Here is a 23,181-nt window from a genome sequence, read left to right as displayed (position 1 = left end):
TTTAATTTATTGGGGGAGGGTCACACTCAGAGGCTTGCTGTGTGAAAGGGGTCACCAGTAAAAAAGTTTGAGATCCATTCTCCTATAGCATGGTATGTTCCCCCAACCAAATAAGTTTGCCAGATATAATAAACAGACAAACATGTATGTTAAAAATAGTAACAGACTTTCTTGAATTTTAGAATTTTTAAAGGATAAAATTCACTTTGAAATTTCATTTCTAACATTTATCTTATCTGTACTGAATATACCTGCTTCAAAGAACAAGGAAAAGAAATGGAGTTGGACAGAGAATTGGCCAAAACCCTTAACTAGAATGACAGGAACACAGGTATTACCATACTAGTTCAGAGCAGGGGTCTATCAATATTCAGGCCTCCACCCCACCCCATCTTGTGGCCAAAGCCAGTACTTCATGCTTCAGAGGAAGGCACAAGAAACCCCAAAATGGGCAATTATTAAGGCCCTACATGAATTGTGGGATGACTGTCAAACAATTGCAGCTGAGTAGTGGACAAGCCATGCAAAATTGTGAAAAAATAATGGACACTTTCAGTTATTACTACTAATAATTAATTATTAATAAATGATTTATTAAGTCCATTATTATTTTTCAGCAGTTTTCCACTGTCGGCCACTCAGGGCTGAGAGTGGGGACTCCTGCTCTCAGCCCCGTACACGGCAGGGCTCCTGCTGTCAAAACTGCAATGGAAGCCTAATATTGTGGAATCCATATTTTCCGCAATATCACAAGTTAAGTGGGGCCTTAGCAATTATGGAATAAGCTGCCACCAGGGAATACCTCTACCTAACCCTAGGCAGTTAGTAATGGGCTTAAGCCTTAAAGCATGATGGTCTAGACTACTTATACTTTTTTAAAATCTGTCTAATGTAACGGAGGAAGTTGCCATTATCCATACAAATGTATCTCATCCCCACCATGGAGATATCATTTCTAGGGATGAGAGTTCAGTACCCTGGCCTTTCCAGTTAGTCTGCCAAAACGGGGATCAATAAGTGCCAATCATGGAGGTGATTTTTGTGGTATGCACACCTGTCCCAATAGGAACTGAATTAGACCTCTCATTTCAACAGGTCCATGGAAAGCTCTCAGACTGAAACCAATAATTTCACAAATCTGACCAGTTATCCCAGGGAACTTCAGAAAAAAGTTTCATTTTTTTCTTCAAGAGTCAACAATAATTGGTGGGTAACTAATTTTTCTATTTGTCCATCAAATTCAGGTGGTCTCACCATGTGTTACAATATGCTTTCAGGGGCACTTGGCTGGGTGGTTCCTTTTTGATCAGAAACTTAGCATATGTATTTGCAGAGCCATTAACATGGAAGTTTGAGTTTAATAAATAAAAAGACTTGCCCAAGAGACCATTTTCAACCAGCGCAGTCAAACCACCATCCTTACATTCCCTGCGTCAAAAAAATCACAAACAACACCTAGCAATAAGGCTGGTTTGTAGACAACAGCAATGTTTTGACATCAGACCAAATTTAAGATTTTATCATTCTTATTAGAAAAAAAATAAGTAGTAAAGGCACAAGTTATCTTTCCAGTCAGGAAAGGTTTAATTATAACTGTATTTTGAAGCTCCAATAAAAAGATATTACACCTTATCGGCTACTTCCTCATAGTGTACTAATGGCTACTGATATGCACGGACTTGCTCTTGATGAATCAGAGGGCAAGGGAAGTGGGGGAATGCACAATGATGTTCTCCCCTTGCATTTTGCAAGACTCTTTCCACCCTCATTCCCAAGGGCATTTTTTTTAATCTGCTCCTGTATGTAAGTAACCATAGGACTTTGAAAGCTTCTCTTGGGAAGCGTATTCAAGTGTCTCAGTCCCTATGAGCATAAAGGCCTTTCCCTACTAGTTAGTCTCATAGCCCCAGCTTTATTGTGTTAATCGTCCTCCCATCAGAGACTGGGAAAACATCTCTCCCTTCTTCCATTTAAACTGCTCTACTTAAGGGATTTATAGGCTGCAATCCTGTCCTTTCTGATAACGCAATATCACAGAACCAGAGTAATTTCACAACAGAATGGTTTCATCATTTGTTTCTTTTTGGAGAAGGTGCAAACTAGGGATGTAAATAGCTTTTAAAAAAAAGTAAACATTTAAACTATTAAAATTGCTTCGGTTAAATATTTAACCGTTAACAAGTTCACAACATAGGTGCGGGAACCAGGGGTGCTGCGGGAACCCTATGTTTTACCCGGGGTCCCGGCAGCTAGCCGCCACGTAAAACGTGGGGGTGCTGCAGCACACCCCGCACCTATGACGTCAGTTCCATAGCAATGGTCCCAACTCCTAACAATACAGAAGTTAGTTCCACATACACTATGAAATGGTATTGCTACGATGTTTTTAACGTGCACATTAGGCATTTAAACATTAACTGAATGCATTACCGGTAAGACTGATGCTTATCAGTTAACCAGTTAACATTTTACTTCCCTAGTGCAAACATACCATGTGACAGTGTAGTTCCTAAAATACATTAGGACTTTTTAAGCCATCCTACAAGCTACTCTATCCAGTAGAAATTGGAATAGACAGCAACAGTAGAAGTACTCCAGAATACATAACTGCTGATATTACCTAGGGAGGTGGTAGAATCTCCTTCCTTGGAAGTTTTTAAGGTCAGGCTTGACAAAGCCCTGGCTGGGATGATTTGACTGGGGATTGGTCCTGCTTTGAGCAGGGGGTTGAACTAGATGACCTCCTGAGGTCCCTTCCAACCCTGATATTCTATGATTCTATGATATACCCCTCAGGTATCCTAGGTGTGCCTGAACCTTGAAATCCAGTTCAGAACCCAAACTTGCACAAAGCTTGGGGTTTGGCTCTAGGAGTTCTTGTTTCAGTGCATCTTTGCCCATGACAGCATATTGCAAAAGAACCTTAACCCAATACTGCTAGAGCAACTGTACTCCAGAATGCTGATGAATTATCCCACAATTACTGCAAGTATGGCTAAAATACCCCTAGAACACTGTTGACATACCTCCACACTGTATTGCTGATCTACCCAAAATGGATGCAATATAATACTACGAAAGGAAACACAGAATACTGAAAAACAAAGTTTAGGAAGCTGATGACCAATATCAGTAGCTGACCCCCCGAATGACCTGGCTTTAATTCCACCTGCTCCTTATTTCTCTCCCTGCTGCTACCACCACATTTAATATCCTCAAAAAGCCCTCCTATCAGGCCATGCTCCTGGTCCTCTCTCAGTACTGGCCTTTCTCAGCACTAGGGTGCTACGGAATCGCCATCCTTCACTTAGGACATTCAGAAGTCCTTAAGGAATTCATTGACAAACAACAAACAGTCTGTGTCCAAGTGTGTCAGATCATGGTGAGTCAAGTGAAACAGGAGCATGCATCCCCACGGGGTCACTTCTGATGCCCACTGTGACTGGCAGGCTACTCACTATCTTCCTGAAAGGAATGATGGGCAACAGAAGCTACTTGTGAGAGGAAGTAGCAGATCTCCCAACACCAGGATCCTTTCCTCCCACCATGAAACCTCCTTTACACGAGTCTGTCTCCATTAGCAAACGGATGTTTAATATCAACTATAAACGCCGAAGTGTTGAGGTAATATCTTTTACTGGACCCATCTGCCGGTGAAAGACACAAGCTTTCAAGCGACAGAGAGCTCTTCTTCAGGTCTGGGTAGCTCAAAAACTTGTCCCACTCACCAGAAGTTGGTTCAATAAAAAACTATTACCTCACCCACCTTGCCTCTGTAATACCCTGACACCAACACGCTGCAACAATAGGGCAAACAACTGTAGCGCCGCCCCCCCGCCCGATCTCAGACACAGGTAGAGCCGCCCCCGTGGCGTTCACTCCCGTGCCTGCTGACAGCATGAGGCTTCCCACAGCGCAGCGCGGGCGCAGCAGCCGGCTCCTGGGAAGGGCACTGCGCTTCCCACAGCTTGGCGGAGCCTTGGCCTCCGGGCCCGGCGCGCGCTGCGCAGCTCAGCCTCCGACGCGCCCTGTTTACACGGAGACTTTCTCCGACGCTCTCGTGAGCGCCCCCGCCCGGGGAGCGCGGCCGCGCCGCGGAGAGGACAGGGCCTGGCTGGCCGCGCAGCGGGGCAGGTCGCGGCCGCGAGTCCCAGGGGCGGAGCGCAGCGCAGCTGACCAGTCCGCTCAGCGAACCCGCCGCAGCCGGGGCGCAGGACGCGCGCTCCAGCCCCGGACACCACAGCAGCCGCGGGGGCCAGGCGGGATCCCCGGCCCGCTCCACGTGCGCAGGGCGCCCGGCCCAGCTCACCCCCCCCGGGGGGGGGGGGGGGGGCTGCTCCCAGCCGCGGGTCTCGCCCCGGGTCGGCCGGTCGGGCAGGGACCGCCGCGCCCCGGGTGGAGGGGGTCGCGCCCACCCCAGGCGGAGCGCTCGGGCGGGGCCGGGCCGGGGTCCCTCTGTCCCTGTCAGCGGCCCCCCCGCCCCGGGCTCCCCTGCGCGCGTCCCCCGGGCCGGGCCTCGCCTCACCCAGAACTTTCTTCTCCGTGTCCGCGGCGGGGGCCGCGCTGCTGCTGTCACTGGCGGGGGCCGCGTCTCCGCTGGCGCTGCCCGCCGGGGCGCTTGGGCTAGCGGGGCTCTTGGGCTTGGCGTCCTGGGCCGGGGAGGCCGTGGCGGCGGCGGGGGGGCCGGTGGGGGACGGGGGGGCCGCCGCGGCCGCCGCGGGGCTGGTCTGCGCCGCCTCGCTCATTGCGTCTCTCCGGGGCGGTCGGTGGTGGCCGCGTGCTGGCGCGCGGCGCGTCGGGTGGGTCGGTGTCTCGCGCTCGGGCTGGGTCGCTCGGGCTCCGCGCTGGGTCTTACTGCCCCCAAAATGGCCCCGCCGAAGTTTTTAATACAGTCAGCGAGGGCCAGCCCCGAGCCCGGGGCGGCCTCATTAGCATTTAAAGGGGCCGCGCCGCCGGAGCGCCCGGGCCCCGCCTCCCGTGGGGGCGGCTCCGCGCGGGGCAGGGAAAGTTACAGAGGAGGGAGTGCGCGAGCCGCGCGCGTCCCCGTGCTAGGCGCCTCTGCGGAACTGACCCAGCCCGAGGGCCCACGAGGACAAGACCTATTGCCCCACCTGGGGCCCGGTTCTGCGCTCGTGTACTGGCCCCTCCCCACACACAGCCATGCAATCCGCTGGGGGTAAAGGGACAGCCCCCAGCGTCCTGCCTGACTCACACCACAGGGGCAACTTGGGCCTAGTTTTACACGAGTGTAAATCCACTGATTTCAGTGGATTCTTTCCTGATTTGCACCAGTGGGAGACCAGATCCAGGCCCGTTTTTTTCTGCCAAAAGAATACGATAAAACATAAAAACTATCTGTGACTTACATTAACTTTCACTATCTTAAAACAAGGACGAGTTGAAATCTAATCAATGTTTGTTTGTTTTTTAAAAAAAGGAAAGAAAAGGACTTTGATGTCCTACCCATGCCCCTGGGTCGTCCTGCCAAATTTTGTGGTATTTGCACCCGCATTTTCCTATGTTTAAAAAAAAAAAAAAAAGTTTTTTCTTTCCTTTTGCTGTTTAAAAAACCTTCACAAACAGGGGAAACTGACTGACTACACTGGGAAAAGAGTGAAACTGACTGTGCCCAAAAGCCAAGCTTTTAAAATATAGGTGCATAAAGTTAGACTTCTGCAATCACATTTATGCACCTAACTATGTGGCCTGATTTTCAAAAATGCTGTCAACCCAGCTGCTCCCTATGTGGACAATAGGAGCTGCATGAGCCCCAGTCCTTCAGAAAATCAACTTCTGTTCTCTCCTTTAACTGTTCTCACAGGCTCGTGGTAGCATCGACTGAAATCACTAAATAAGAATAAATAGTTTAGATTAATTTCAGAGTAGCAGCCGTGTTAGTCTGTATCTGCAAAAAGAACAGGAGTACTTTTGGCACCTTAGAGACTAACAAATTTATCTGAGCATAAGCTTTCGTGAGCTACAGCCCACTTCATCAGATGCATGCAGTGGAAAGTACAGTAGGATGATTTTATATACACAGAGAACATGAAACAATGGGTGTTACCATATACACTATAACAAGAGTGATCAGTTAAGGTGAGCTATTACCAGCAGGAAACGGGGGGGTGGGGGGGGGTGGAAACCTTTTGTAGTGATAATCAAGATGGGCCATTTCCAGCAGTTGACAAGAATGTGTGAGGAACGGGGGGGGGGGGGGGGGGGGGGGGGGGGGGAATAAACATGGGGAAATAGTTTTACTTTGTGTAATGACCCATCCACTCCCAGTCTTTATTCAAGCCTAATTTAATGGTGTCCAGTTTGCAAATTCAGTCCAATTCAGCAGTCTCTCGTTGGAGTCTGTTTTTGAAGTTTTTTTGTTGAAGAATTGTGACTTTTAGGTCTGTAATCAAGTGACCAGAGAGATTGAACTGTTCTCCCACTGGTTTTTGAATGTTATAATTCTTGACATCTGATTTGTGTCCATTTATTCTTTTACATAGAGACTGTCCGGTTTGGCCAATGTATTAAGTTATTCAGAGAAAGCCCTGTGTGTTTGTACAGCACTCAGAGCAATGTTGATAGGAGGGTTTCTTGTCATGTAATAATAAATAGGTCTTTTTCTCCTCTGTGTTCTGCCTACTTTTCCTTCTCTCCTTCCCCTCCTCCTTGCTGCTCCTGTGTCAGGTGTCTCTTTCCCACTCCCTGCCCTTATATCTCTTTTTATCTCACTGTTGCTTCCCCTCTCATTGCCCCTCCTCACTGCCTGCCTTCTCTTTGCCTCTTCTTAACCCTTTGCTGCCCCATCTCATGTCTCAGCTTCCTACTGTCACTGTTTCTGTCTTTGGCTGTGAATATACTGCCACTTTCAGCGCTAAAACTTTATTAGTTCAGGGGTGTGAAAAAAACACACCCCTGAGTGACAAAAGTTTTAGCCCTGAAAAGCACCCGTATAGACAGTGTTTTATCACCAGGAGTGGGATAAAGCTACCACCCCTCATTCAAGGTGGTTATTTTTTTATCGCCAGGAGGGCTCTCCCCTGGCGATAAAGAGTGACTACACTGACCACGTCACAGCGCTACTGCAGCAGCACTGTAACGTGGGCAGTGTAGACATATCCTTCATGTCTCTCCTTTCCCCCTTGCTGAGCTTTTCCATCTGTCTCTCCTGCCCCCATCCCCCAAATCCTTATAGTGTTGTCCTTGTTGCCCCTGCATCAATGCTTCTGTCTCCCACTTTGCTGACCTCTTCCATCCTCATCCTTTACCTACTTTTCATATCACTTCACTCCCCACCACTTCCTCCTTACTGCTCTGCCACCTAGGCCATGTCTACACTACAGAGTTAAATCATCTTAAGTTTTGTTGATGATCATAAGTTGCTTTAATAACATCTGTGGAGCATGTCCACACAATGCTCCTTGTGTCAGCTGACTACATCCAAAGTCATTGCTCATGTATCAAAATTCCTATGGCTGGTGCGAAGCTGCAGCTGCACAGCCTCCTCTCCCCATATACTCAGCAGATCCAACAACTTTGGTGTGCTCCACTCAGGAGCGCATCTGCTGCAGAAAGCCAGCATGGTCAACTGGGAAGATGCACTGCGAACTTCTCAGGCCGAGCAAACAGGAAGAGGAATTTCAAAAATTCCTGGACCTTTAAACGGTGGAGGGGCGCATACCTGTGTAGCTTCAGGGCAGTAGAGTTTAAACCGCTGACCAGAGGTATCAAGATGAGCACTGTGGGATGCCTCCTGGAGGCCTATTAGGGCGACATAACCAGTTGGGATATCTATACTGACACTGCATCAGTCTAACTATGTCGCAAAAAGCTCTATGCCTCGTCAAGGTGGTTTTATTATGTTGGCTTAGCAGGAGAGTGACATCGGTGAGGGAAGTATGTACACGTCCACCCTTTTGTTGACAAAAGCTGACTTTTCTCGACAAAACCATGTAGTGTAGACAAGGTCCTCGTGTCTCCCCTTCCCTTCATTACCCCCTTCTTGTGTCTCTCCTTCCCCAGGAGGTAGAAGTGTGAACCTACATCTACTTTGACCCTGCTGCCACCTGTCCCCAGGTATCAAGCCGCTAACGTATCCCAGATGTGGGCTATTCAGGCCCTCCACTGCTCTCTGCACTTCAAGGCCTGATCCACTTGGAATGTGGTTCTTCTTGGCCTATACACCTGTTATTCCCATCTGATGTCCAGCTACACCTCAACTCACTGAGAACTCTGGCAAACAAACAGTTAATTTCTTTTAAGAGCATTCCCTGCTGAAGAGTACCAAGGTACTGATAACATGCCTCAGTTCTAAGATGAGGCATTCTCTGCCAGTGAGCACTTTGGTACTGGTTTGAACTTTGCAAAATTTTGCATTGAATTTTTTTGTGAACCTTGAAGAAGGCTCTGGACTTCACAGGTGTCAGAGCAGGGAAAAAATTGTAACAGTGCCCTTTCCTCAATCACAAACTAAATCCACAATACCAAAGTAGCAGTTGTTTCTACTAAAATGATCAGTAGTGAAACAGTGAACTATTTTGATATGCAAATGATCTCATTAGGCTTCAGAGTTAATGCATCATTAAATATTACATTATTGCTGACCACTCAGACATCAATATTCCAACTCACATCTGGAGTCTATCTACAAATTTCATTAACATATTGGTTTTGCCCTTTTCTAAATCGTGAAGATGATGGTGATTTTTACAGTAGTCTCCATTGTGCTAGTCTTTGACCACACTGATAACAAAAAGATGATCTCTGCTCCAAAGAGCTTACAACTCCCCTCAACTCGATACTGTACTTGGCAGATTATTTTATAATTATGTTATAGCCCTTTGCAATTTTCAATCCATATGAGTATTCACATCCAAGCCAGTTTGTATTAATTTTGAGTGTACGATTTTGTGACACACTGAATCAAATGCTGTATTAAAATCCAAACCTGTTGCTACTGGTTTCCTTCCTTCCATTAATTGTGCAGTTTTGTCTAAAAAACAACTTAGATCTGTCCAGGAAAATCTACAGTTATAAGCCCTCCTGCTTTTACGTTCTTCTCTAAATTTTTTCCTCTTAATATTTGTCAAATTATTTTAATAGGGGAAATAAGAGTATCAGGGAAGTGATTGCCAGCATCATTCTTCTTCCCTTTCTTAAAGATTGGTACATTTCCTTTTCACCAGTCTTCCATGACTTGTCAAAAAACAATTACTTGCACTACAGAAAATTCACTTCCTAACTCCCTTAATAAATTATGATACATATTTGTGGGGGCTGATGTCTGTATCTTTATATTTCCAAGCAGTCTTTTTCCTAGTTTTTAATGAATAACTATTTTAATAAGATTTTCCTCGAAGTCAATTTTCTAATTGTTTCTTTATTCTTCTTGTTGAAGATGAATTTTTAAAAATAAGTTTGTCCTCTTAGGTATATCTAAGTCATTAATTTCATGCCTCTCTATATTCATTAGTAGACCTAAATTGCCAATAGTACATCAAGAAAAGGAGTACTTGTGGCACCTTAGAGACTAACCAATTTATTTGAGCATGAGCTTTCGTACATCAGTTGCTTTCCTCTGATTTTATAGGTGATGCAGTTAAGGTTGCCAGATATTTCCCATTATAGAACCCTGTATTCAGTTGCTTATAACTTTGCCAAACTTTAACCATTTAGTCTGAAATTTTACATGCTGGGTGTCTGAATATTTTTGGAAAGTTTCAGCAAAAATTGTTGAGCTGTTTCCAAGAGTGAGATGTGTTATTTTCCTCAAATTAATGAATTGGTTGTAAGAATTTATTTTAGAAGCTCTAGTGCCTCCATGCTTTGGAGCAGGGACTTGAAATTTGCAGGGGAAAGTCATCCTAAGGTCAAGGGAAGTTCCTTTGGGGGGGAGGGGGAGGGCGGGAGAGTTGGCCAAGTTATGATCCTTTGACAGATCAGTTTGTAGGTGCTCAGTAGAGACTTTTTAGAGTTTGGCTGTTAAATTCTCTGACTATTCTGTCTGTATTAAGCATGCTTCAGCCCCTCTCAGTTCCTACCTGCTGATTATACTGTTTAGGTGCCATCCCTACAGAGCAACCGCTCCAGGGCTCTGAGCAGGACTTTCCTTGGATTTGGCTGCTCTGGGCCACTGTAGCACCAGCCAACAAAATTTAGGGCAGGCCAAACAATCTTTCCTGTGCTCTCAAGGTTCCTCCTGCTGGTGCTGAGGCAGTGAGAAGAAGGAGGAAGCAGTCTGATTTAGAATGAAGTGGGGTGAGGCAGGAAGGAATATGGGGAGAGGGGGTTGCAGGAGCCAAGGGGTGAAGAAAAGCAGAGGGGATGGGAGATGCAGGGGGAGCATTAGCCACAACGGGGATGGGGAGAAGCAGTGTGAAACAGAAGGCAGTAGAGTGAGAAAGGTACAGGAACAGGCGAGAGTTGGGTAAAAGGCAGTGAGAGGGGAAGGGTTTGGAAGGTATATAGGGAGGCACAAATAAGGGGAAGAGGGCAGGAGCCAGCGGATAGATAGGGGCAGAGTGGGAGGTGGGCAGGAGCTGGGGTGCAGGTAGGGAGGGTAGGAGGAGAAAGGAACAGAGACAGTTTTGGAAGGGGGTGGAGGTCAGGGGTGGGGGCAGAAGAGTAAATTTTAAGTCCTTGGGAGGCATGGACCATCTTCTTTTTCTGCGTCTGTACATTGACTAGCACAGTGGGGTCCTGGTCTATGACTGGGGCTCCTAGATGCTACAGAAATACAAAATAATAATAATTATTAATAATAATATATTACTACTACAGCATGCTCCCCTCCAGAACCTGGAATTGAACCCAAGGAGTGCTGAGCATTTACATTCCTCTGCTGTCAGTAAATAGCTGTGAAACCCACTGGCAAGATGTATTGATCCACATACACAGTCTACTACTACTACCAGTTACCTCAAGTAGCAGAGCTCTGTGTTGTGGCTAAACATGCAAACACTGCTGATTACCCCATTTGGGAGTTAATATCATTCCAGGTGATGGATTTCCATTTCCCAGCTTTGTGTTCTGTGTTTTGGTTTGTTTCATGAAATTACATAAAAACCCTTATTTTAAAAGGAATGTGAAGGTTGCAAAGTCGAGCACTGGAAAGTTAGGAAATGCTGGACTTAAGGCTGTCCATGCAACCTTAATTCTGCCCCCTTGTACATATATATTGTGATACAGTCAGTTACATGATCCCATACTAATTCTCTACAGGATTCTTCCCTCATTCAGTGCAGAGGATGGACAGTAATCTGGGATTTAATCAGGGTTGTATAATGAATGAAGCTGTTGCATGTACTCATTTCTTGCAGAAGTTGGAAGGTGAATGAGGCAGGGATTTGGAGGAAGAGAAAGGATGGTCTCATGGTTAAGACAATAGAATGCCATCCTGGGTTCTGCCTCGGCCACAGAGTTCCTGGGTGATGCTGGGCAGGTCACTCAGTACTGCCAACTCTCACAGGGTTGTTGGGGTTGGTTTTTTTTTTTTTTTTTTTTTTTTTTTTTGTAAGTAATGGGTTTTCAGACAGGGCTGGGGCTTGTCTCATGATGATCATGAGGGGGCCGGAGCTCCTCATGAAGTTCAGCCCTGCTAGAAGCCAGCAGAGTCTCTTTCCTCCATTCCCCATTCTCATGGGAGCGGGGAGGGGAGGACGAGGAGTCAGCAAAGAGCCCAGCAGCCTGGGAAGGGGGAGAGGGGACACAACTGCCGCCCCACCAGCCTGGGGGGGCATTGAAGAACCTTAAGAGGAGCAGAGGTGAGGCTGGGTAGGGGGCTGAAAGGGACTGTGGGGAGGACTGAAGTGATGGGAGCTGGGGAGGTTGGACTGAGGGGAGGACTGGGGTGGGGACAGAATTGGTAGGTGGGACTGGGGGGACAGGATTAATTGCTAGGCAGAGGATGGCCAATTGTGAGGGTGAGAGGGTTTTCAGCAGTGGCCAAAATCATCTTACCCTATACATTTGGAAAAGTGGGCAACACTTATTGTCACACACGCACACTAGGGATGGACATGTGGAGTTCAAAAATCAAAAGACAGATAAAAAAACCCAAATAAATTTAAAAATCTGGAGTTCTGACTCATTATTTTTGATTGCTTTGAGGTTGGCAATAATGGTTGCTTAAACCAAAATGTTCACAGTTGGCCACTAATTGTCTATTTGTCATTTTCTCAGTGCCCAACATGAGACACTTGGAGCGAGATTTGCAAAGTGCTGAGTGCTCACAACTAAACCTGAAGTCAATGTGAGCTGTGCTTTGAACATAAGGTGCTAAGTACTCTGGAAAATCAGAGACTAGGTGTCTCAAATTGGGCATCCAAAATTAGTGGACACTTAACAAGTTAGCCTTAATCTCTCTGGGCTAGATTCACAAAGGGACTTTAGTCTAACTCGTAGGTGCCCTACTACCCAGTGGAATTCTCAGCTTCAGTGTAGGTGCCCAGGCTCTCTATACAATGTATGGGGAGAGTTAGACTCCTAAGAAAGGGATTCTCAGAAGCCAGCAAGCTGAGTGGGGAGCTGCCTAATGTAATCAGTAAGAAATGCAAAAGAAAAGTATGGGGCTTAGGACCCAGATCAACAGAGGCCCTTCAGTGCCTAATTCCCACTAATCAGGGCCTTAGACACCTGACTGACAGGCATGAGGCAGACTACTATCTCTGCTTCAAAAAATTCTCAGCTGGGACCCCTCTCCTGGGGATAGGTGCTTAAGCTAGGTCAGTCCCTTCTCATGAATAAACAGAGAGACCCCCTACCCCATTATAGCAAATGGCACAGTAGTTAAGATACTCACTTGAGATGTGAGAGACCTAGATTTTAATTCTTGCTTTACCTGATTTGAGGAGGGACTTGAACTCAGGTCTCCTACATCCCAGGTGAGTGAATGAGTTACTGGCTATTCTTGGGCGCATTCTCTCAATCTCTCCTGTTCGAGCTGTTGCACTTTGAATAAATAATTAAATATTAGTTGGAGCAGGAACTTGAACCTGATTCTCCCACATTCCAGGTGAGGGCCATAACCACTGGGCTATAAAGTCAATCTCTTCCTCTCTTTGTCCTGAGGCCCCTGAAGAGGCAGTTAGATACCAAAGCACCTTTATGAATCAAGCCCTCTATGCTGCAGTTCACGGTCAGTAAAATGGGGATAATAACACCAGCTATTCTCACAGGACTGTTGTGAAGCTAAATTGATGAATGTTTGTGGAGCGCTCAGACACTATGGTAAGAACACAATAGCAACATCCGGGAGGAAATCAATAATTTTGCATTGTGGAAGGTTTGAATATTATGTGGTAAATAAGTCCTGAGACCACACACATTGACTAAGGATAAAAAAAAAAAATTGAACCCCCCGTTCAATGAATAAAGTAGGAGTCCTGTGGAGAAAATAATATGTGAGCATGTAACTAAAGACTATCATAATGCATACAAACAAAGGGTGGGGGGGAATTAAGGTTTAGGGCAGGGGCAACCTTATGTCTGGTATTTCCTAAGTTTTCAGTGCCTGATTTTGTAACCACAATGTTCTTTTTCTGTATGTTGTTTGTTTATCATGACATTAAAACTCTTCTGCCAGCTGTTGTCAACAGCAAAAAGGACTGGGTTCAATTATCAAGTAGTTCTGTCTGAAAACTTAATGAACAACACTGGCTTGAGCCCTGGCCCCTAAACCTGAGAAAATTAAATATCCTCTCCTCTCTACCCCTATTCCCCCCCCAAGCATCCTTGATAGACAATATTTCCCCTGCACAAACACTGAGTATGTTGTACAAACAAAGAACATTTCATTGGGGGAAAAGGGGCATAGAATAAACTTGGGAAAACCAATAATAATTAATCAACAATATCTGTATGTATCTATTCAGATTGTAAGCATTCAACAGGTAAAACATTCCTGCAAGAGCCACTTTCCACCCCTCACTCACTGTTTGTTGTCCAAGGTTTGTGGAGTCCAGAATTTGGATAGGTCCGTCTCCAGCCCCTAAGGTAAATGCTAGTCTACTACCTAATCCAATAGTAGTAATCACAGCTGTTATTGATTGTTACATAAAAGGGCTCTCAGTGGAATTCTTCAGTTATACTACTAGATTCTATTTTAGCTTTAGCAAAGAACTGTCTCTATACCTCTCCTTTATAAAATCTTCAGAGAAGAATCAGCAGCATTCAGGACCCAAACAGAATCCTTGCCATCTGGGATACACTATTGTAACAAAATAATTATTTTTTTTTCTTGATTTATTTATAGCTTTGGCCAGGCTCTCCTACCCAATCATACCAGTCTGTGTCTTTGGTCAGGGTGACCTCTCCACCCCAGGCACAGTTGGTGTGGTTGTCTTGTCTTTCGTTATCTGACAGGGATAATAACGTTTTATTACCCTCAAACCCAGAACTTAACTGAATTTTGACCAAACTGTCACATAACAGAAATGCAAATAAGGCCTGGCCCATTCAGTAATTTCCCCTTGCCTGCCAATAGATGGCAGCGGAGAGCTCTCTTCCCTGCAGAGGCTTGGTCTACCTGGAGTTCTCAAGCAGCTCTGGGCCACTTTTCGCCCTGTTAACCAACAGGTGTCAATAGTGATTTCCCTGCTCTCTAGGGCTTCAGGCCACAAGGCTTACAAATAATATACATACTTTAATTTGTCTTCAATTATTTGGTTAACATTCATTCAAACCATTTTATTTTTGGCACCCGTCTTTGTGAGCTTTAACTGCCTCTGTTGTTTTGTTGATTTTTCCTTTTCCAATTAAAAGCATTTAAGTGCCACTAAAACAGTTCTAGGGAAGGTACCTCCTTTCCCCTTACTGGCAGTGCAGCTCCATTGGAGCGACACTGCCAAATACTCCTCCAGTCTCCTTGAAGAAATCTTCTCAAGGAATATTAACTGTTCAGTGGATTCTTCAGGTTGATGGATGGGATTATAAACATTTCCCAACCCTCCCTCCCTTCTCCATTCCTCCACAGAAACCAGGGGGATAGCATCATGGAAGCTTCTGACCCCCAGTTCCATCCACGCTGGAGTGAGCCACATAAAAGGGGTCTTCTCTGGGTGTGTGTATGATCTGGACCAATGTCTAAGATGCTTCCTAGCTTTCTTTTACACTGGCAGATGCTTCTTCCTCATTGCAGTTTACTCAGTAGTTTTCTTAATTCTCTAGAATTAGCTTTCAAGGAATCTAATACCTTGCGCTGCTGCTTTCCTTCCTGTGCTAAATGAAAGAACACTGTGGACACTGATTCCAAGCTTCCTTGTATTTTCACATTCTCAGTTAGTTCCTCTCTAACAGTAAGTAGTGGATACAGTTCATCCCTCCATCTTTTCAGGAGAGGATTACCTATTAGCATGTGCATTTGGACATATCTCAACACTGAAATAAAGAGGTCAGAACGAAGCAGTACAGTGGGGCTGGAAATCCATTTCCAAGACACTCTGCTTCAGAATGGAGGAGAGGAGCTGAAACGTAACTACCTCTAGAAGATAGTGGGTGTATCTGTGCTTGGGGTGAGTTTACCAACTTCTTGGAAAGTACAGGTGGGGCGGTCACCTGAAAATCTAGCATTGGGTGGAGGCCAGCCGGCCCATTCCAAAGACAATGACAGACTTGCATAGAAAGACTGTTGGCCTTACTACAAGGAGACATAAAAAGGTAAGTAGGAAGGCAGGTGAAGCTGGGGAAAAGAGGAAGGGACTGGAGGAGCAAAACTCTCACTTTTGTATATGAAACCATCAAAATTTGCCAGGTTCAAACAGAACAGAGTTTCAGACAAACCTGAAACATCTAATGAATTTCTAAGGGTGAAAATCCAAAGCCGTACACACACTGAACTTCCTACCATTGGTTCATCTCAAGCAGCAGGTTTCATGCCACAGTAGTAGGGAATTCCTCCTTCTGCAGCAGCCTCAAATCATGACATTCCCTACTAGCAAACACTGGGTATTAATTAGGTAGAGCTAGCTGGCAGTGCTCTAGTTTATTGTCTGCCTGCAAATACTTCTGTTTTCTTCTTCTTTTTTTTAAAAAAAGATCATATTCTTAGCAGCTTCTTCTTTCTGCTGACTCACATGTGCCCCCTTCTTCCTGATCTATTGCACACGCCCCCCCCCCCAGCTATCCCTTCCCCTCCCCCATTTACCTCCTCCCTCTCTACTTTTTCTGTTGCTTTCCCTTTCACAGAGTCTGCTCCAACAGTCTGTTTTGTGCTAGGTTTACAGCACCACAACACATTCCATTGTGAAATTGACTGGGTTTAGTTATTTTCACTTCACAGCCCTCAGAGCTCATTACCTCCATTTTCCTACCACACAGGGAGGTAAGTGAAAGGTACCTAAGGTGGTCAAATTCACATCAAAGTCTATTGCTGTGTTGTCCACCCCACATGAAGGAGACTCTGCAGGGGCAGCTATGCAGGGAGCAGAGGAGAGCAAACTGGTGGGAAGTGAAGGCTTGAGGGGACTGAGTGCTAGGTCTCTAAGGTGAGACACTCCCACTTTAGGCAGAGATTTGGGGGACAGACACAGCCTGCTTTCTAAAGGAGCCAAGCAGACCTTCAGATACCATGGTGATGAGCTGGTGTCAGTGTGGCCAACTCTCACCATTTTATTGTGAGTCTCTCTACATTTGATGTTTTACTTAAAGCCAAAGGCAAACTAAAATTGGGTCAATTAGGGGTCATAGCAGAGAAGCTACTCAGCATGAGCTCCCAGTGCCATGCTATGGCAAAAAGGGCTAATGCAGTCCTTGGATGTATGATCAAGAATGGAGTAGTGAGTAGTGATTTTAACTCTATATATGGCATTGATGAGACTGATACTGGAATATGTAATGTGGACAGTTCTGGTGTCCACATTTAAAAAAATATGATGTTGCAAAATTGGAGAGGATGCAGAGAAGAGCAATACAAATTATTTGAGGCTCGAGAAAATGCCTTAGGAAATTTGTTTAGCTGATCAGAAAGAAGATTGAGAGATGACTTAATTGCAGTGTATAAGTACCTTCCTGAGGAGAAAATACTGGGTACTAGGGGGCTCTTTAATCTAGCAAAGACAGGCATAATAAGAACTAGTGTTTGGAAGCCAGACAAATTCAAATCAGAAATAAGCACAAATTTTGTACAGTGAGGGTGATTAACTATTGGAACAAACTACTCAGGGAAGTGGTGGATTCTGCATCTCTTGATGTCTTCAGATAAAAATTGGATGCCTTTCTTGAAGACGTGCTTTAGCCAAACACAAGTTTTATTGGGCTGAATATGGGAATTACTGCTGGAATTGAAGGGTCTGTGATATACAGATTATCCAGTGGTCCCTACTGGCCTTTAACACTATGAATCTTTGAAGTGAAAAAGAACTCCAAATTTATTTAATTTTTAAAATCTCATTATTTTAAACCAATCTCATGACTTTTTGAGGCCTATGATTTTTGAAATCTTTGGGTTAGGAATACTGTGACATAAAAATCTAGATAGTTTTCTGCTAATAAAGTAGCTCTCCAGGCCCCACATACTACTGCCAAGTTTGAGGGGAAACTAAGGATTATGAAGAGAAATCCAGTTAATCAGTTCTTTTTACAATCTAAGCTCATCAGGGTAGGGACCATGTCTACCTCTCGGTTTGTACACCGCTAAGTACAATGGGGCCCTGATCCTGATCTAAGACTTTCAGTGCTACCCTCAAATAAATAATAATCAGTGTCAGTTCTTTGTATGAAGTACTGCTGTAGTTTCTTGTGTGCCATAGGTTCTGGTGCCACTGTGCAGGCATGTCTGATAACACACAGTTATAGCCCTTCATTTAATTTTTGGGATTGTAGTACTTCATAGTATTACAGAAATTAGAGACAGAGAAGGTGAATTAGGTCAAATGCTGTTCATTCCCCACACAAGACAAGAATGGGGGAGGGGGTCATGCAGGTTTCCCCCCAAAGATGTATTCTGAAGATGTGTTATTTGCTGCTTCAGTACGGCAATGTGGTCTAGGAGGTCAGTTCAAAGGTGGGGCAATCAGAACACTGGGTTCTAAGCTCTGTCACTGACTTGTGTGAATTTAGGCAAATTGCTGAACTTCTCTGTGCCTCAGATTCCCCAATCTTTGAAATTGTCATAAATATAAAGGGAAGGGTAAACCCCTTTAAAATCCCTCCTGGCCAGAGGAAATCTCCTCTCACCTGTAAAGGGTTAAGAAGCTAAAGGTAACCTCGCTGGCACCTGACCAAAATGACCAATGAGGAGACAAGATACTTTCAAAAGCTGGGAGGAGGGAGAGAAACAAAGGGTATGTGTGTCTGTCTATATTTTGTCTTTGCTGGGGATAGACCAGGAATGAAGCCTTAGAACTTTTAGTAAGTAATCTAGCTAGGTACGTGTTAGATTATGATTTCTTTAAATGGCTGAGAAAAGAATTGTGCTGAATAGAATAACTATTTCTGTCTGTGTATCTTTTTTGTAACTTAAGGTTTTGCCTAGAGGGGTTCTCTATGTTTTGAATCTAATTACCCTGTAAGGTATCTGCCATCCTGATTTTACAGGGGGGATTTCTTATTTCTAATTACTTCTATTTCTATTAAAAGTCTTCTTGTAAGAAAACTGAATGCTTTTTCATTGTTCTCAGATCCAAGGGTTTGGGTCTGTGGTCACCTATGCAAATTGGTGAGGCTTTTTATCCAACATTTCCCTGGAAAGGGGGGGGGGTGCAAGTGTTGGGAGGATTGTTCATTGTTTTTAAGATCCAAGGGTCTGGGTCTATAGTCACCTAGGCAAATTGGTGAGGCTTTTTTACCAAACCTTGTCCAGGAAGTGGGGTGCAAGGTTTTGGGAAGTATTTTGGGGGGAAAGACGTGTCCAAACAGCTCTTCCCCAGTAACCAGTATTTGTTTGGTGGTGGTAGCGGCCAATCCAAGGACAAAGGGTGGAATATTTTGTACCTTGGGGAAGTTTTGACCTAAGCTGGTAAAGATAAGCTTAGGAGGCTTTTCATGCAGGTCCCCACATCTGTACCCTAGAGTTCAGAGTGGGGGAGGAACCTTGACAGAAATGGAGACAATTATTCTTACCCCTCCCCCACCGTGAAACACTTTGAAATAACTGGACAACTCATACTCTAAAAAATACTATTATAAAAGGGAGCTGGAGGAATCCCCTTACATTTAGGTTGTCTAACACTTTCCATTACAAAGGAATCTTGCCACCTTTTCTTTGAGAAGCTTTCATGCCTCCATTGTTTGTGGCAGACCTTTGATATCCAGCTGGGGGAATTCCTTCAGGCTACAGAAATGCCTTTTCTTTGCCCCATGAAATTCTGTTCAGCTTTTCCCAAGATATAAAGTGTTAGAAGTCACCATTTCCTTTCTCTATTTGCATTCTTCAGGAACATTTTGGCAGCCTGTCAAAACAGTAACGAAACCAGCAAATATTCTAAGGCCTGTTCATGCTGCCATTAGAGCAGCAGCAGCCTCACACACAGTACTGCAATGCCCCATAAGCTGCTGGAGTGGCTATAGCAAGGGAGAAAGAAAGCTGGGATCCCTGGACCTAGCACAGGGGTGGCCAATCTGTGGCTCCGGAGCCACATGTGGCTCTTTGGAAGTTAATATGTGGCTCCTTGTATAGGCACCACCTCCGGGGCTGGAGCTACAGGCGCCAACTTTCCAGTGTGCCTGGAAGTGCTCATTGCTCAACCCCTGGCTCTGCCACAGGCCCTGCCCCCACTCCACCCCTTCCCGCCCCCTCCCCTGAGCCTGCCGTGCCCTCACTCCTCTCCCTCCCCCCCCCTCCGCCCCCGAGCCTCCTGCACACCACAAAACAACGGATCAGGAGGTGTGGGGAGGGAGGGGAAGGCGCTGACTGGCGTGGCTGCCGGTGGGTGGGAAGCGCTGGGAGCAGGGGGAACTGATGGGGAGCTGTTGACATATTACTGTGGCTCTTTGGCAATGTACATTGGTAAATTCTGGCTCCTTCTCAGGCTCAGCTTGCCCACCCCGACCTAGCATATGGCCTAGTAGTCCATGCTGCCCCCTGGGGGCACCAGGTGGGGATGGCACTCCTGCAGCTCCAGAGGGAGTGATGGGTCAGGTTGGGGCCCCCCTGCTGACCACCCCCTGGACTGAATAGTTCTGCTTTTTTGTTGGATAACAGTCTTCTCCTGCTGTCAGCTAATGTATCTAGACCTCTAGGTTCAGGGGTCAAACCCTGCTGATGAGGCACTGGGGTAGGGTGGTTGTTACAGCTGCACATAAAATAATTTGTTTTTCATTGAATAAGAACAAAACCAGGAAATTAAATACAAAAAGCCCATGTTCAAAGAAGGTCATTTAAGTTGCAAAGTCAAGCACTCAAATGTTAGGAAATACCAGTTTTCTGGTTACCCATTGAGAGGCAAACCCGCAGCCAGACCAAGGCTGCTCACTCAGCTACTGTGACTCACCCTCCAACAGAGCCGCCATGACTCAGCACTCAGGCACACTGCAGCAGCCTTATCCCTGAGTGGGGCCCAGGTCAAGGATAAGATGACCCACAGTCACAGGTATTTCACTGATCCAACCAGAGACTGCTCTAATGCTTCAGAGTAGACACTATCTATGCCAAAAGGAGGGATTCTCCCCTCTGTGTAGGTAATCCACTTCCCCAAGAGGTGGCAGCTAGGTTTTCCATCAACCTAGCGCTGTCTATGCAGGGACTTAAGTCGGCTTAGCAATACTGCTCGGGGTGTGGATTTCTCACACTCCTGACCGATGCAGTTAAACTGATCTAACTTCCTAGTGTAGACCACGCCTTAGTCTGGACAACAGCAATATTCTGCCAGGAACCTTCCTGCTGCCTCCAGGTGTCACGGACCCCCTAGACTTCCAGGCTGCCCTTGAGCCTGTTCCTGCCCGAGCCTTGCCTGCACCTTGTTCCAGCTCGCTTCAGCCTTGTCCCTGCCCTACCCTGACCCTGCTCCAGCCCTTTTCCTGACCTGCTCCAGGAGTGCACCCACATCCTGACTTCCCAACTCTTGGATTGACTTGAACCAGGTTTCGACATTGGGCCTGCCTCTGGACTCTGCCTATGAATCTGATTTGGCTTGTCAGGAAGGCCAAATCACACCTGGAGATTCAGCTAGCAAGAGATGTTAAGAGTAACTAGAAGGGTTTCTTCAGGTATGTTAGCAACAAGAAGAAAGTCAAGGAAAGTGTGGGCCCCTTACTGAATGAGGGAGGCAACCTAGTGACAGAGGATGTGGAAAAAGCTAATGTACTCAATGCTTTTTTTGCCTCTGTCTTCACGAACAAGGTCAGCTCCCAGACTGCTGCACTGGACAGCACAGCATGGGGAGGAGGTGACCAGCCCTCTGTGAAGAAAGGAGTGGTTAGGGACTATTTAGAAAAGCTGGATGAGCACAAGTCCATGGGGACGGATGTGGTGCATCCGAGAGTGCTAAAGGAGTTGGCGGATGTGATTGCAGAGCCATTGGCCATTCTCTTTGAAAACTCATGGCGATCAGGGGAGGTCCCGGACGACTGGAAAAAGGCTAATGTAGTGCCCATCTTTAAAAAGGGGAAGAAGGAGGATCCTGGGAACTACAGGCCAGTCAGCCTCACCTCAGTCCCTGGAAAAATCATGGAGCAGGTCCTCAAGGAATCAATTCTGAAGCAGTTAGAGGAGTGGAAAGTGATCAGGAACAATCAGCATGGATTCACCAAGGGCAAGTCATGCCTGACTAATCTAATTGCCTTCTATGACGAGATAACTGGCTCTGTGAATGAGGGGAAAGCAGTGGATGTGTTGTTCCTTGACTTTAGCAAAGCTTTTGACACGGTCTCCCAAAGTATTCTTGCCAGTAAATTAAAGAAGTATGGACTGGATGAATGGACGATAAGGTGGATAGAAAGCTGGCTAGATTGTCGGGCTCAACGGGTAGTGATCAATGGCTCCATGTCTAGTTGGCAGCCGGTATCAAGTGGAGTGCCCCAAGGGTCAGTCCTGGGGCCGGTTTTGTTCAATATCTTCATTAATGATCTGGAGGATGGCGTGGATTGCACCCTCAGCAAGTTTGCAGATGACACTAAACTGGGAGGAGAGGTAGATACACTGGAGGGTAGGGATAGGATACAGAGGGATCTAGACAAATTAGAGGATTGGGCCAAAAGAAATCTGATGAGGTTCAACAAGGACAAGTGCAGAGTCCTGCACTTAGGACGGAAGAATCCCGTGCACTGCTACAGACTAGGGACTGAATGGCTAGGCAGCAGTTCTACAGAAAAGGACCTAGGGGTTACAGTGGACAAGAAGCTGGATATGAGTGAACAGTGTTCCGTTGTTGCCAAGAAGGCCAATGGCATTTTGGGATGTATAAGTAGGGGCATTGCCAGCGGATGGAGGGACGTGATCATTCCCCTCTATTTGACATTGGTGAGGCCTCATCTGGAGTACTGTGTCCAGTTTTGGTCCCCACACTACAAGAAGGATGTGGAAAAATGGGAAAACGTCCAGCAGAGGGAAACAAAAATGATTAGGGGACTGGAACACATGACTTATGAGGAGAGGCTGAGGGAGCTGGGCTTGTTTAGTCTGCGGAAGAGAAGAATGAGGGGGGATTTGATAGCTGCTTTCAACTACCTGAAAGGGGGTTCCAAAGACGATGGCTCTACACTGTTCTCAGTGGTAGCAGATAACAGAACGAGGAGTAATGGTCTCAAGTTGCAGTGGGGGAGGTTTAGGTTGGATATTAGGAAAAACTTTTTCACTAGGAGGGTGGTGAAACACTGGAATGCATTACCTAGGGAGGTGGTAGAATCTCCTTCCTTAGAAGTGTTTAAGGTCAGGCTTGACAAAGCCCTGGCTGGGATGATTTAGTTGGGGATTGGTCCTGCTTTGAGCAGGGAGTTGGACTAGGTCCCTCCTGAGGTCCCTTCCAACCCTGATATTCTATGATTCTATAGACTCTGACCCCAATTCTGACCCACAGCCTGTCTCTGGACCCCACTTTCAGTGCTGGCCTTGGCCCTGTTCCAACCCTACATCCGGCTTCAACCAGAGCTCCAAGCACCAGGCCTGACCACCTAGAACCTGATCACCCAGCCTGACACCCATGCAACCTTAACTCTCATCTTTTATACATTATGATACAGACTAATTACATGATCACATAGTATTTTTTTTTTTACAAGACTCCTGATTTATCCAGTGCAGAAGATGGATGT

General features: G+C 45.9%; 1 protein-coding gene across 3 annotated transcripts in view; it reads right to left on the bottom strand.

Moving 5' to 3' along the window:
* The window catches only part of YBX3 (Y-box binding protein 3), a 37,631-nt gene extending 32,748 nt beyond the window's left edge, over positions 1–4,883 (bottom strand). The window contains exon 1 of one of the 3 annotated variants that reach the window (XM_043549037.1): positions 4,526–4,883. In XM_043549037.1, the coding sequence (XP_043404972.1) occupies positions 4,526–4,745 (220 nt within the window). In that variant the 5' untranslated portion in view covers positions 4,746–4,883. The remainder of the gene's footprint in view (positions 1–4,525) is intronic. The other 2 variants (XM_037912069.1, XM_037912076.1) reach the window with 2 other exon arrangements.
* Between the last annotated feature and the right edge of the window lie 18,298 nt (positions 4,884–23,181).

Source organism: Chelonia mydas, chromosome 1 (genome assembly GCF_015237465.2).
Source record: "Chelonia mydas isolate rCheMyd1 chromosome 1, rCheMyd1.pri.v2, whole genome shotgun sequence".
Classification (NCBI taxonomy): domain Eukaryota; kingdom Metazoa; phylum Chordata; order Testudines; family Cheloniidae; genus Chelonia; species Chelonia mydas.
Note: the sequence above shows the minus strand (reverse complement) of the source record. Positions and strands in the feature narration are given on the sequence as shown.